General features: G+C 39.8%; 1 protein-coding gene across 1 annotated transcript in view; it reads right to left on the bottom strand.

Annotated features, from left to right (window-relative positions):
- Positions 1 to 14,639, bottom strand: part of LOC128743783 (voltage-dependent calcium channel type A subunit alpha-1) — a 157,847-nt gene that overhangs the window by 59,208 nt on the left and 84,000 nt on the right. The window contains exons 18-20 of the mRNA XM_053840449.1: positions 14,422 to 14,623; positions 14,198 to 14,362; positions 2,291 to 2,401 (exon numbers count right to left, since the gene is read on the bottom strand). Of these exons, the coding sequence (XP_053696424.1) occupies positions 2,291 to 2,401; positions 14,198 to 14,362; positions 14,422 to 14,623 (478 nt within the window). The remainder of the gene's footprint in view (positions 1 to 2,290; positions 2,402 to 14,197; positions 14,363 to 14,421; positions 14,624 to 14,639) is intronic.

Here is a 14,639-nt window from a genome sequence, read left to right as displayed (position 1 = left end):
ATTTTCGAAAACCGGCAGAAAATTTTTTCTATCGTTTTTGTCTTCCATTTCGTAAGATTTTGCATAGAAAATAACGTATATGTGAAAAGAAAGATTTGGTTTTCACGCATTTTTTTTAGCTCGATTAAAAAAATCTGTGTTTTTTTTCGCCCCACCATCCCCTTCAGTGGCCCAACACCGGAAGGACAAAAACTTTATAAAATATTTGTAATGGCCTAACTCATTTTTTAAAATTTTGCGGCTTGGTCCGGTCTAATTTAACACCGACCATATGTTATCGTGACAAGCAATCGAGTTGAGCAGGCGAGCCGAGCAGTCGAATCAAGCAATCGAGTCAAGCAGTTGGATCGAGCAGTCGAGTCGAACAGTCAAGTCAAGCAGTTAAATCAAGCTGTTCAGTCAAGCAGTCCGGTCAAGCAGTTGAGTCGAGTAGTCGAGTCGAGCAGTAGAGTCGAGTAGTCCAGTCGAACGGTTTATTCGAGCAGTTGAGTCGAGTAGTCCAGTTGAGCAGCTGAATCAAGCGATCGAGTCAAGTAGTCCAGTCGAGCAGTTGAGTCGAGTAGTCAAGTCGAGCAGTTGAATCGAGCAGTTAAGTCGAGCTGTCGAATCAAACAGAAGTCAAGTAGTTGAGTCGAGCAGTCAAATCGAGCAGTCTAGTCGAGCAGTTAAATCAAGCTGCTCAGTCAAGCAGTCCAGCCGAGCAGTTGGGTCGAGTAGTCAAGTTGGGCAGTTAAACCGAACAGTCGAGTCGAGCAGTTTAATCGAGCAGTCCAGTCGAGCAGTTAATTCGAGTAATCCAGTCGAGCAGTTGAATCGAGTAGTTTAGTCACGAAGTGGAATCGAGTAGTCTAGTCGAGCAGTTGAGTTGAGCAGTTCAATCGAGCGTCGAATCGAACAGTTGAATCGAGCAGTCTAATCGAGCAGTTAAATCATGCTGTCCAGTCATGCAGTCCAGTCGAGTAGGCGAATCGAATAGTCCAGTCGAGCAAGTCAATCGAGCAGTCGGGTCGAGTAGTAAGTCAAGCAAATGTATCAAGCAGTCGAATCAAGTAGTTAAGGCGAGTAGTCCACTCGAGCAGTTAAATCGAGCTGTTCAGTCAAGCAGTCAAATCGATCTGTCCAATCAAGCAGTTGAGTAGAGCAGTCGAACCGAACCGTTCAGTCGAGCAGTTCAGTTAGGCAGTCCAGCCGAGCAATCAAATCGAGCAGTCTAATCGACCAGTCCAGTCGAGCAGTCTTGTCAGCCAGTTGAGCAATCGAGCAGTCCAGCAGTCGACCAGTGAGGTGACTGAGAATACAACCCATTACTACGAAAGCATGACGTCCTGTTAGGGACCTGTTTTTCGTTACCGATAAGCCTCTTATGACATCCTGTCAGAGACCTGGTTTTCGGTACAGACATAAGCCTCTTATATAAATAGATTATATGAATAGATTATTTAAATAGATTATATAAATAGATGAGAACATTAAAAGTTGTTCTCACTGTTAAACCACTACTACTTTGTATACCTTCATGTAATATAAAATTTTGTTTTTCGTATTGATATACTAAACGCTCGCTTATGTGGTCAATAAAATTTTTTCTTATTTTTGCGACACTGGTATCAAATTAGCCGATTTGAAATAGAGCAAACAACAAGAAATGAATCCTTCGTGATTGTGGTGATTGTTCTTACTGGCATTTTCCAGGAAGAATTGTCCTCTAAATAGTGAACAATGGACACATATTGTGGATTGCTACGCTACCATTCACTAGCATTACTGATGGGAGCCTAATGGAAATTGGATGATGGTATTTCTACTGTTTTTTTTTTATTTTACATAACAAAAATGATAAGAATTATTTGAAACCATAAGAAAAATCAAAATAATACTGGCATTCAAAACAGGATAATAAATTTTCAATTTTTTCAGTGCTCGTTGCTGCCACTGTCGTTGTTCATATTTACGGTTCGTTAACAAATAAATGTACATTTTTGAAAATAAAAAAAATCCATTGAAATTTTATTTACAGTTGTTTTGAAAAAAAAAAACAATATCATAAGATGAACTGAATTTAATGTGAATTAAATATGTTCTGGATTCTTTAATTACTATACAATTATTTGATTAGAAATAAAACGAAAATGATCGCTCAAAGCTACTTGTAATGGATAACAAAACAAAGTAAATGAAGAATGTTTTTGTATTTAAACAAAATCATACCGGTGTGATTTATTCGCTAACATCGTTAAATGTACATAACATGATGACCACTGGTACTGCGATCTCCATGCGATATACCCACCTTTACGCCAAATCCGATAATTTTAAGTATCGTCTCAACACTAAACATCCCGGTAAATCCCATGTTGAGATACTTTAACGATTTCTCAAACTCTTTTCCTTGATTGTGATACTGTCGAATTGGGAAGGCCAGAGGGGATGCGTGTATCGAGTAGTATGTGATTTTTTGTATAAAAAAAATTGGAAAAGTGTTGCGATTGCAGGGCAGTTATGTGTTGAGATAAAAAAATATATTGAATAAAAGAAATTGTTGGGAAGAAAAGTGTCAGTGTACATTAGTATGTGGATTATGTATGAAAGGGATGTTATTCGAGAGCGGGCCAATCGGAGTCGTTCCGAGCAAGGACGCATTGATGTACGCATCAGTGATTATTTTGCATGATTTTTTTTATCGATTGGTTGTCCGAACCGAAGAGGTGATGGTAGTGACAAAAAGCAGCAAATAAAACAGTTTAAGGTTAGTTCTTTTTACTTTTTTTGAACAGGAGAAACACTAGAGATGGATGGGGTGGCTTTTCGAAACGAATAGATTTAGAATAAATGTAATCTACTGATACTAGAGCCTTATGATGGGGGAAATCGAAAGGCATTAATACTTTTCTACTTCTTCGATAGTCGAAGAGTATTTATTTGTGATCTTTTTATCGAGGGCACTCGTAAAGTTAGTTGTTCTATGTTTAGTCTATGAAGTGTGTGGAGATAGCAAGTGAGAGAAACCGTGTTGAAAAACGAACTCCTTCCACTCGTTGTGAAAACTTTGCAATATAGCAAAAAACTGTGAGGATGACAACAGATTCACGATGAAAGTCTTCCACATTACAAACTTATAACAAATTAAATAGACAGCATGCCACTTAAAACAACAATATAGATGCTTTAAAGACGCTTTCACAAATCCAACAACATTCATGCTAATCGAACGATAAATCTTCGAAGGTGATGCCAAATAGGAAAGATCGTATTTGGAAAAAATAAGACAACACTGTTTTTTACGATATACACAAATGAAATCGAAATTAACACGCACAGAAATAAGAGAAAAAAAACGCAAACAAGTAAACGAACCAATACACAAACATGTTGGTTGACATGCACGTTGATGAGTAGGTCGGAACGGATGAAACCAGAAAACAATCAACTGGTGCTGTTATGTATAGGACTTATTTCAATGCATTCGATTCAGACAAAGTACAACCGAGCTACAACAAATACATAGTATCATGCCAATAAGGAAAGACAGCTTGTGAAACCCAAAGTTGAAGGAGTAAAAGTAAATAAAAACACCAGTAATTAATAGGTATTCGCTTCGATCCAGTAGTTGGTTGCATAAATTGGGATATTTCATAGTGCCTAACTTGAATTGCATCTTGCTCTTAACCAAGCATTTGAATAACATAATTGAAAGCTCGTTTTACGTTTTTACAACTACAATTAAAGATGCATAGTTACAAATATTCTATGGCAGCGTTATACCAAGTCACGTTTAAAATTAAATGAATATATCTAGCACCAGCAGGCTAATTTAGTAAAATAGTCATCCTTTTAAAATTCAATATTGTAGAGCATTGATTCGTATATGTTATATTTTACTATATATTATATTTTGAAATTCTAATCATGCTCTTTACGTAGGAAGAGCAATGAAAAACTAAAGAGTAAATCGTTATAAAACTGATACTAACAATTCGCCTGGATCGGAGCGAGTGTAAAAAGGTCATTCATTCATTCATTACAATAATATTAAAGCCGTAAAATATCTTACAACAAATTATAACCATTAATTACTTTACACTATTATATAATTTAAATATTTTGATATTTAGAGTGTGTGAGTATGCTCAAACACAATATCAACACCAAATTAACCAGATAAAGAGAACATATTGATAATAATTGAAACATTTTTCTCGAACAGCTCTAATGTATGTTCCATACATTGCATTGCATTGCAGAGACAGAGGTGGATACGAATGGTATTGATATCCGAGTCCGACTTTTGGCTATTGCTACCGATAGTAAACAGTGCAACCAAAGTCTCCATCTGTTGCGGTCCTCCACAAAGTTACAGTAAACATTCTCCCTGCCTTTTCGAGATGCAAGCAAGGAATCCAACAACTTTAGCGCAGATTAGGTAACCAATTTCGGTGGAAACCAAAGTCGTATGCGTACAGAGAAGGAGACACTCATGCTTTTGTTGAGTGTTGTCACAAATTTGGATTTATGATAACGGCTCATTGTATAAAAACATGGATACAACTAAGGACATGGAACGTCTCGACCCTTGCGCAGCAGGACAAGCTTACTTCGTTGACTATCAAAGCTAATCACCTAAAGCTCAAAATAGTGGGACTGAGTGAGATCCATCGGCTAAACACTGGTGAGAGCAAGACATTATTCCATCACTAAAGGTAACTTTCAAATCGATTTAGACTAGGGCTGTCGGTATTGAGCACTTTTGGTGAAAACCGGTATTTCGGTATTAGCGTAGAAAATACCGGTAGTACCGGTAAAATACCGGTATTGGCAGATTATTCGCAATCAATATAAATGTTGATGTTTTTCAGTAAATATCTTTGTTTTTCAACTATTACTTCAGTATTGTTGCTTTGCAAAATAGTATTAAGGCAGAAATAATACGCTTAGCGATTTATTTCCTTTGGTAGAACGAATTTTGATGTCAACGCTTCTAACAATTGAAGAAACTTTCGCTTTCATCGAAGTTTGACGAACGGCTTTAAGCGCATCAGGAATTTTCCTATCATTTCTTCAAATTTATAGTAGGAAAACCCGCTTTTAACTATTTTCAAAAATCTCCGTATTGCAGCTTATAGTATAATGAATGCACTGGTCTCTTACAGTCTCTTCCCGATTTTTTCTTCTATTCCTAAACCGGAGCCCTTGCATCGTCGTGCACAGATACCTTCTCATCTCTGCTTTAAATCCCACTCTTCTTAGATAGTGACTTGAAGATATCATCTACTTGTTTAATCAATATATCACATGAAAGACTTGAAAAATATTTCAATTTCTCCTGGTAGGTCCTTTGATGCCAAGAATACTCAAAAAGCGCGAAAATTCCCATATTCTAATCACGGACCGGCATCGTCGAAACAAATAAATGAAGCTGACTTTCTCGAACCTTCGCTTCATACATGAAGTCACTTGTTTCATTTGTTGAACAGAACGTTTCAAGCAAACTTCAGCTGAAGTTAGTGACTGTATCAAATGACTACGGCTGGCAGTCAGGCACGATTTATCGATGTTGATTAAATTCAAAGTTGTTAGCCTGCTAGTGAATATTTGAATTGTTAACACTTCACCATGACGACTGGTTTTAAAGTTTCATTTGTATTTTGCTATATACAAATGAAACCGGTCATCATGGTGAAGTGAAAATGGTTTCATGATTGAAGTCAGTTTTGAAACGAATCGGCGTTGCTGCAGTTGAAACTGAAGTTTCATTACTTCATTGTTGAGTGACTATTGTATTTACTATTGTAAGCGACGGGCCCTGATCTTGTTTCCTAAATTCGTTAAGAGAGAGCTTCGAATAGTTGGTGGCTTGTACATATGTATCAAGTCAAGTTGTTCGAAAATAAATTGAAACGTGACGTCTGGCTTATACACTGAAACATTTGCTTGAAACATACAGCATCTTTGTACTGTGCCTTAAACGGGTTCAAGAGCTATAATCATTTGACCCACAGTTTCGCCCTATTCATTGCTAGTAGTCGAAGAATCTCGTCAGCATCAACACGAAGTTGTTTTTCTATGAGTTTTACAATCTTTTATCATACTTAGTTCTTTTTTGAATAAGGATACTAAAAAAACTAGGATATTAGAAAATACCGGAAATACCGGTTTTTTGCCTTTCCAAAACCGGTATTTCGGTATCCAAAAATTGGCCGGTATTACCGGTTTCGGTACTACCGGTACTACCGGTTAGACAGCCCTAATTTAGACGGCTTCAACGCGCAGATTGGCTCACGGTCACGTCAGACCACGGTCTAAAAGAGATGAACGAGAACAAAGAACTGTCTGCAAAGTTTTGTGGCCACGAGTGAGTCCCCTACTCTTCCCTATCGACTAGCTCGTAAGGTCATTTAGATCCCCATGATGGCCGAAGACCAAACTAAATAGACCACATTTTCATCAACCGAGAGTTCAGAGAGGGCTTGATTGATGTACGCATTACGCAACAATGCAGCACTTACATGTTAGATCACATCAGACCACCAACTCATCGGTGATCGCTAAGATACGTTTGAGCGTCGCTCGTTTTCAACGATGAGAAGAGAAAGTCAGATGCCGTTACGAAGTCCACTGGCTTGAAAATCCTGAGATGTAAAATGCCTTAATTTTTTGTATCGACTGCTACGATTGACCGGCTTCTAGCAACACATACCGCAGTGCCACTACGTAGCCCTCGAAACCAGCGTCAGCCGGACGACGCACTTTTGAATCTGCAGCGTAGCAATCAACGCTGACGACCTGCCCTTGTCGTCCTCATTCATCACTAGTGCAACGAGAATCAACGGGTGATGCGACCACAGTCGGCCAACGACCCGTTTTCAAACGAGCAATGGAACAAAGTCGTGCCTTTTCTGTTTCCGACACTCAGCCATCGCTAACACATCTAGCATCGGCCTGTGACGCTGCCGCATCACCATCTTACTATTAAGCGACGCAAAACCAAGCTATTGCTGCAGGGAACAACAATTCTAATTATACTCATCAGCGAATAACAGCAGCTGATCAACAGATAACCAATCAAATTAGCCTTATCATTACTGTAAAGCGAGAGGGAGAGATAGATGGAAGGTGATAATACCTCTTTTTTATAGGTTCTGTGTTCTTTGAACCGCTAAGATGGTCGTCGTCTTCGCTAAGTGTAATAGTGGCACCATCTAGACGCGAGTAGATAATCGTCCCAGGTGTAAAAATTCACCGTTTCTTTGCGCAATTTGGGACCCATCTTCCACAACCTGCCCAGAGGAGAGGTTTCGTGCCGGGCACCCCTAACCGAGAAAGTGGACTTCTTTCAGAGGTGGTTCTTAAGCCACTCGTCTTAAACGGCCGGAAAAGCTTTGGTGAACGGAGGGAAATTTTGGGCAAACCGCCTCGAGAGTCGCAGGACAACAAAAGCTCGTGACTCTCCACAGTAAACATCAACCACTGAGGTACCGTCGTTAGCTGAAACTGAAGAAGCGATCAAATGTATGAAGTCCTATACAACTTCTGGAATAGACTGCATTTCAGCTGGGCTGCTCAGAGCCTGCAACTTAGCTCAAAACCAACTTTATATTGTCAGCGCAAATGTTGCATACATACACTCTTCAGCAATATCTGGGAGCTTGCCAAATTTCAGATTATACATGGATGTTGTTACGACACGACGCCCTGTATTATATTGCAGCAATTTCAGGACGTTTTCCTTTAGTGTTTGTTGGTTCCTTACGGCCATTCGATCCTGTGCACATTCGATTAAAGCGTACAAGACCGGAGAAAAGCTAGTCCAATTCATCGAGGCTCGAGCTGTGAAGATCTATTTTGGACGCCAAACAACACCAGGTGGTGGTGCCTGCGCAGAAGAGGCATAGCCAGAGGTTCATGGCGCTGCAGCCTAATAGTGAAACCGAACTTTATCTTTTTATTCAGCCGAACAGATGGGCATGGACGCATTAGTGAGTAAGCAGGAAGCATCAGTTTTGAACTTCTTGGGAAACAAATCAAGCCTGTTTGTGTGGTGGTCAATCAAAGGCCGTCCCTGCACATTGAGAATTAGGAGTAAATAATTCCACTATAGTATCGATAAATGCGTCAGAAACCATATTCACCTCTTATGGACAGTGACTATTGACGGTGATGAATTAGAAGTGGTTGTCATGAGTACACATGTTTGGGATCCCTGGTCTCCGCCGACACTGATTTCAGTAAGGAGATCTAACAATGAATTCAAGCTGGAGGTCGAGCCTACTTTTCCCTTTGCAAGACGCTTCGATCAAGGAGTCGATGCCGTCACTTGCAATAACGAAAACGCTAATCAGACCAGTAGTCCTCTACTAGGGAGTGTAACTTTGCTTACGGAAGACATTCGTTCACTTGCCATATTTGAGCGAAAGGTGTTGTGAATTTTTTGGCGGAGTACAAACTCAAAGCGGTTAGTGACGTAGGCGTGTTAACCGCAAGTCACAGGCACTTACAAGTTGGCAGGCTGCGGTATGTCGGCCACGTCACAAGGATGCCGGACGACTGTGCAGTGAAATCAGTTCTTTTCAAGAACTCCATCGGCACTACCATAGCAGAGCACAACGTGCTAGATAGCTCCACAAGATTGAAGCCGACTTGCGAATGCCGATACGCTCAATGAATTGACCATGTAAGTTGTGTGGAGTTCATTCGCCGCGCTACTGCTAGTGAAAGTCTCTATACCACAAACTGCAATGGCGTCGGGTGAATTAACTTCGCCACATCCAGAGAAATAGTACCATCTTTGGACGTCGAAATACTCGAAAGAATACTTGAAAACGCCTCAATGGACAGGCTTCTTCTTAGATCAATCAAATTCTGGTTGATGGTCGGCATTTTTCAGATATTACAAACACTTGGAGCTTCCGAGTAAGATTCTGATTTCCCCCTGCAGATATGCTACCGCGATACTAGAGTTGCTGAAAAGAGACTTCAGATTCGTAAAATCTGAACGCAAGCGCATGGATCGCGGTGAATAACACTTAGCACACTAACAATCAGGTTTAGAGAATCCGTTAGAGGTCGACGACCATAAGGTTTAGCTAGTCTCACTTTAATAGATTACCTACGAATGACCGAAACACAAATGGCCGAATCACGAATGGCCGAAATAACTAATGGCATAATATATCTAATGGCCGAGTCACGAATGGCCGAATCACGAATGGCCCAATCACAAAAGGCCGAAACACGAATGGCCGAACGTTATATTCGGCCAAAACTATTCATGGCCTTCAACCGGCACAAACGTTGGGTACATGCTGTCCTTACTCGCTACCACTCGTTCGGACTTAACTAAGGGATAATCCCTACTAGTCACCAAACCTAGGGAAATGAATGCACTTAAATAGAAATAGCTTCTGCGGGGGGTGCTTTCGACGGCGGGTCGCCGCGCACACTTGCAGCCTGCGGCCGTCTCACCTTAAATCATCTAGAAAACGTGATAATGACACGATAAATAGGTCTCGTACCTTGTGATGAGCGTAAATCATTTGCGTTTAGAAGAAAGAAGAACTTGCAGTCATCTATACTCTATAGTAAATAGTTGTGTTGCTTATTTTGTTTTTTGTTTGATTAAACTTATTTGTTTTTTATAGAATAGTTATTTGGGCATTCCGAGAAAATTCGGCCTATCGTGATTCGGTCTTTCGTGATTCGGCTTTATGTGACTGTTGTTGACTGTGACTGTTTCGGACATTTGGATCTCGGACATTCGTGATTCGGCCAGTTGTGTTTCGGCCTTCGGTACCAACCCACTTTAACGTAGATAGAAACAAATTTATAGTGAAGATTCCATAGTAGAGATTTTTCGTAATTATATTTACACAATGCTATTTACAAATTAAATCCCATTAAACAAATCATGCAATGATTTATAGCACGCAATTGAAAACTAAACAGAAGTAACGGTACGGAAATTCCGGAACTTATGGAACAGACAATGATTCTGGACACTTAAATATATGATATAATCTAAATAAAAATTACATGTTAACAACTCAACCCAACAATTTAACAAGACAATGAAGGGATCATAAACAACATATTTAAATATTACATCCTAGCTGTACCCGCATGCGTTGCCACGCATCCAAAAAAAAGCAGAGCCATGGGTATAAACGTTCTGATGAGAACTTGACCCTTCTCTACCGACAGACTTCGCAGCCGGCTATTAGAGTACAGGACAGTTACGGGGGTAGTGCAACGATCCTACTGACTCTATCTAGCAGTACCGCCTAGCCGAGATTCGAACATACGACGATTGGCTTGTTATCAGCATCAGATCAGCATCGTACCTCGAAACCAATTAAGCGGCACGCATCCAACTTTAAGCGAATAGGGTATTTTCTGTAGTAATAGGACACCACACGAACGGGTTTACCTACCTGGAAAACAATCACTAATCACATTTTATTTGTGGTACAGTTATTCTGTTATACTTAATTTTCATGACTTCTGCCTAATATTGATAAAAAATAAATTTTTCCTATATACCTCTCCATAGCATCTTACTACCATTCTTTCGTGAGTGGTTTGATACAGTACGAGAGCCGGGAGCTGAATATGTTTGCAACATTTCAATTCGAAAAAATCAAATTTCGCAACATGAACACAATAAAACAATGTTTACCAACTATTTATTGGTTCAGGTGTCAAACATTATATTGCGATTAGCGAAAAATACAAAAGAAACTGAGATGCATGAGAGAGTAATGTTGCTGCGCTGAATCAATTTATTGTCGCGCAAAATTGGGCTGTTTCCAATATGTACAATATGCGCTACAAAGGAACGACATCTGTTGTATTCAACAGGGAAACATTGACAGTTTCAAGCATACTCTCACGCATGGCGCATGATGAGACACTAGCGCCAACTTCTGTTCTTTATTATCAGAAACTAGAGGCAGTGTCCTATTATGCAGAAATATGCCACAAAACTTGATGAGTCGATCTTTTTTCTGAACCAAAACTTGCACACAACATTAGGTTGCACCTGGCGGTGAATCGCAGGAACGGCTGTTCATTCGCTTGGGGTTGCGGTTTTCTTTACCTACAGGCCGAATAAGGTTCCTATGTCATTAGATTCAAATTCCAAATGAAAGTACAAATGTTAATACTTTGTAATGCATCACGAAATAATGATTGCACTTGTAGCGACCCTGTCGACATTCAACTCAATTTAGAACCCAGCCTAGGTACGGAGATTTGATCACGATCGATTTATGGCCTAGATGATTAAGTTCATACTTCGTTGGTCAGGAAGTTGAATGACCAAAGGTAGCAAGCAATGGTTAATAAATTTGCCGAATTGTAGTGTGTTACAAGTTACAACGCTTCAGGACTTGGCGTCTCCAAGCTCGCGTACGCTAAGTAGAGGGGTCGCTCTCCACTTAGACAATTACTATTTTTTACCCACGGGGCGTGGCGTGGATGAACGCGCGCGAACGAAACGACAGGGGAGCTCAGCGAACGGGGAAGGATTCGGCTATTGCCAGAATAAACGGGACGCGATTTTCAAAAAGGAGCATTCGCATAGGGCAAGTGGGGAATACAATAGCCCAAGGAACATTTTCGTTGTATAATAGCTTATCAAGCCCTTTTCCAACGGATATTAGCTATACAATAGTCGAACAAGTTACTGTTAAACAAAAATGTTTGTTGGGAGGTTAGGTAAAGTTCGAATGTATTACTGAGACATAAGCTAGTTTGAAATTAGCAAGTCAATTAGTACGTGGACGGTGAGGAAATCGTACTTTCATTTTTTATTCCGCATGGTTTAAAGGTAATAGGATCCTCGGCACATCCTCATCGTTTAATGACAGCGGTGGGATCCGAACCCACGCCATTTCTTACTGACGAGTTAAATCAAATAAAGATATTTGCAACCCCAATTAAAAGAGGTTCATGGAACTAACCTGTTCTGAAATGTTGGGGAAAGATATAGAAATGCTTGGGGATTCAAAAACTGTCAAAAAGTCAATTTTTATAAAAAATTGTTTTAGTAGGGCTGCTCAAACAGATGATTCAATTACTCTCTCCTGACAATAAAGAAACTGTCAGTGGTGAGCAGGGCTTGAAAAGGGATCGCAAGTTGAAAGTGACTGCCGTGAATACGAACTTTCCGCATTCAAACTCCGCTTTTTGAACGATCATTTGACTGCTTTTCGAATCCAGTCAATCTGCCGCTTGCGCTGCTGCCGTCTTATAATTCATACGGCATCTCAGCAAAAGCAAACAGTCAATCTCCCGTTTTGCTTTGCGCTTTGAGAATATAAACTGCAAACTGACTGGAAGCATACGGTGACGTATTTTTTCGTTTCTCTTTTTGTCTCCAAATCGGCTGCTCACAGTAATAGTTATTACTAGTCACAGTAATAGTCACCCGGACGTCGGTCCGACGCAAGCAAAATATTCGTTTGTATTGGACGGAGTCTGACCGACTTCTTCCATGCACATGTAGTGGTTGTTTTTTTTTGTAGTATTGAATCATACGATTGTGCGGTTGCTTTTCGTTAGCGTGGTGATTGCCAGTCATTTGACTGTTTTGCAGTCATTCGCTGCTCCAAACGGTAAAGGCAACTTGATCGAAACGAAAATGTCAGAAAGCTTTAGAACGCGTTCATTCTGTTGCGTGCATTCGGCGTTTGACTGAGCAAACTGCCAGTTGTGTTATGCATAGCGTTCGTATTCCACCTCTAAACGGACGGTGTGAACTTGAATGCGCGTTGGTGTAACTGCGGTAGAAAAAAAGGATCGGTCGAAGCCCTGGTGGTGAGAGTTAATAGAGTTATTTCATTCATATTTTGTGAAGCTTTCCCCTACAGTGGAATATTTTGTGACTAACTTTTTCTAGATATTTTTTCGGAGCTGTTAAATTGCATGTATTTGTATTAAACATATTTGTTCTATTAACCTTGCTTCATGAGATACGATTTTTTTAAGTAGTAAATCTAGTCACGGTCACAGGTGTACGGCCGGTCGTTAGATATTTGACCATAGCTCTGGAACAAAAATTTTTACAGAACAACTAGAAAAGGAAGTCTGCAGTTCTGTTCTACTTCAATAAAATCGACCGAATCCTATCCTCAATTCCAAAATATTTCAACTTTAATTTTTGTTTTAATAAACCCAACTAGATAACATTGTCTGTTCCTTACATGCTAACAAACACAAAAAATCATTCAGACGAGATAACCAATAATAAAACGAAAAACCAATAGTAACATGCACAAACTTGCAGTACGTTGCACAAGAACATAAAAGTTGAAATCATAACGTTATACACAGAGAGAGAAGTTCAATGCACAAATGTTCGATCCCGTTGTTGTTCTATCGTCGTCAGAATTCATCAACCACAACCAATTTGGGAACTCAACTCGACGCCGCAAGTTTTCTGTTCTAATCATAAATATTCCGTTAGGGACCATTCATAAATAACGTATTGCACTTAGGGAAGGGGGGTTAGTAGCAATGAGGTACACTCCAATAACCCACTATACAAAATACCGTTAGGTTGGGGGGCGGAGGTTTTGAAAATCATTGTAATCTGCGCTATGAAATTAATCAATCTTTGCGTAAGATATCAAACTTTTAGCTTGAAAAAGCTGCGAACGTCTATTGAAATGTATCAATCGTGCTGGTCGAGTTGAGTTCATTGGCTGGTTGGATCCACGACTGTGCGTGTGTGTATTGGTACACTGGAATGAACCGTTCGTTTTCTACGGAAAGATAGAGTGGATTCAACAGGTGGTTGAGTTTTCTTTTTTTATACAGTTTTCCTAATCGGGGTTGCAAGAAAATATTTTTGACTACTAGATGGCAGTGTTCTTGAGGTGTGGGGAAATTTAATCGCGATGGTCATATACAGGTATTTAACATTCCTGGCGGGCCAGGAGAAAACCGATTTTGTTTGCGAGTTGAGGAGTTTATTTGTAACCTACGGACTGAGAGCATTTACAGTGGATAAAGGCTGAGCCGTTCCTTTTATTGGAAAGCTGCAACCTTTCGGGAAGATCTGTTCCTCTTTTAATGCAGTGTAATCTTTGATTTTGTTTATATCGAATGACGGGTATGTTATGGAAATCGAAGATTACACTGCGTAGGAGTTTTTTTTATTGGGGTGTAAGAATTGGGAAGCTTGGAAGTGGGAAATACGTACCTTCATCATTAGTAGTAACGTATTGAACACGATCAACATCATTATAAAATATTCGAATGGCGTGGAAACGACTATGCGCCAGACTTTGTATTTAAAACTATTAAGTTTGTTTGGCATATATCGTTCTAACGGTCTAGCACCTATCGTAAAATCTATGCACGATTTCTGAAAGTTTTTGCCACGTATGAGTAATAAAATACTATCAAAGAATCAAGCGGAAATACCTGATTTTTATCTATTTCTCCGTCCTGCAGTTCGGCTTCACCTTGCTCTTGAAATGTAATGATAATCAAGGCCACGAATATGTTAACGAAGAAGAATGGAAACACTATGAAATATACTATATAGAATATGGACATTTCTATTCGGAAATTTTGGATTGGACCCTTGTCTTCGTAGGTAGCGGCCATCGAGTTTTGTAGTACCCTGGAAGAAAGACAAA

Source organism: Sabethes cyaneus, chromosome 3 (assembly GCF_943734655.1).
Source record: "Sabethes cyaneus chromosome 3, idSabCyanKW18_F2, whole genome shotgun sequence".
NCBI classification, from domain to species: domain Eukaryota; kingdom Metazoa; phylum Arthropoda; class Insecta; order Diptera; family Culicidae; genus Sabethes; species Sabethes cyaneus.
The sequence above is the reverse complement of the archived record's forward strand: the minus strand, read 5'-3'. Positions and strand labels throughout refer to the sequence as shown.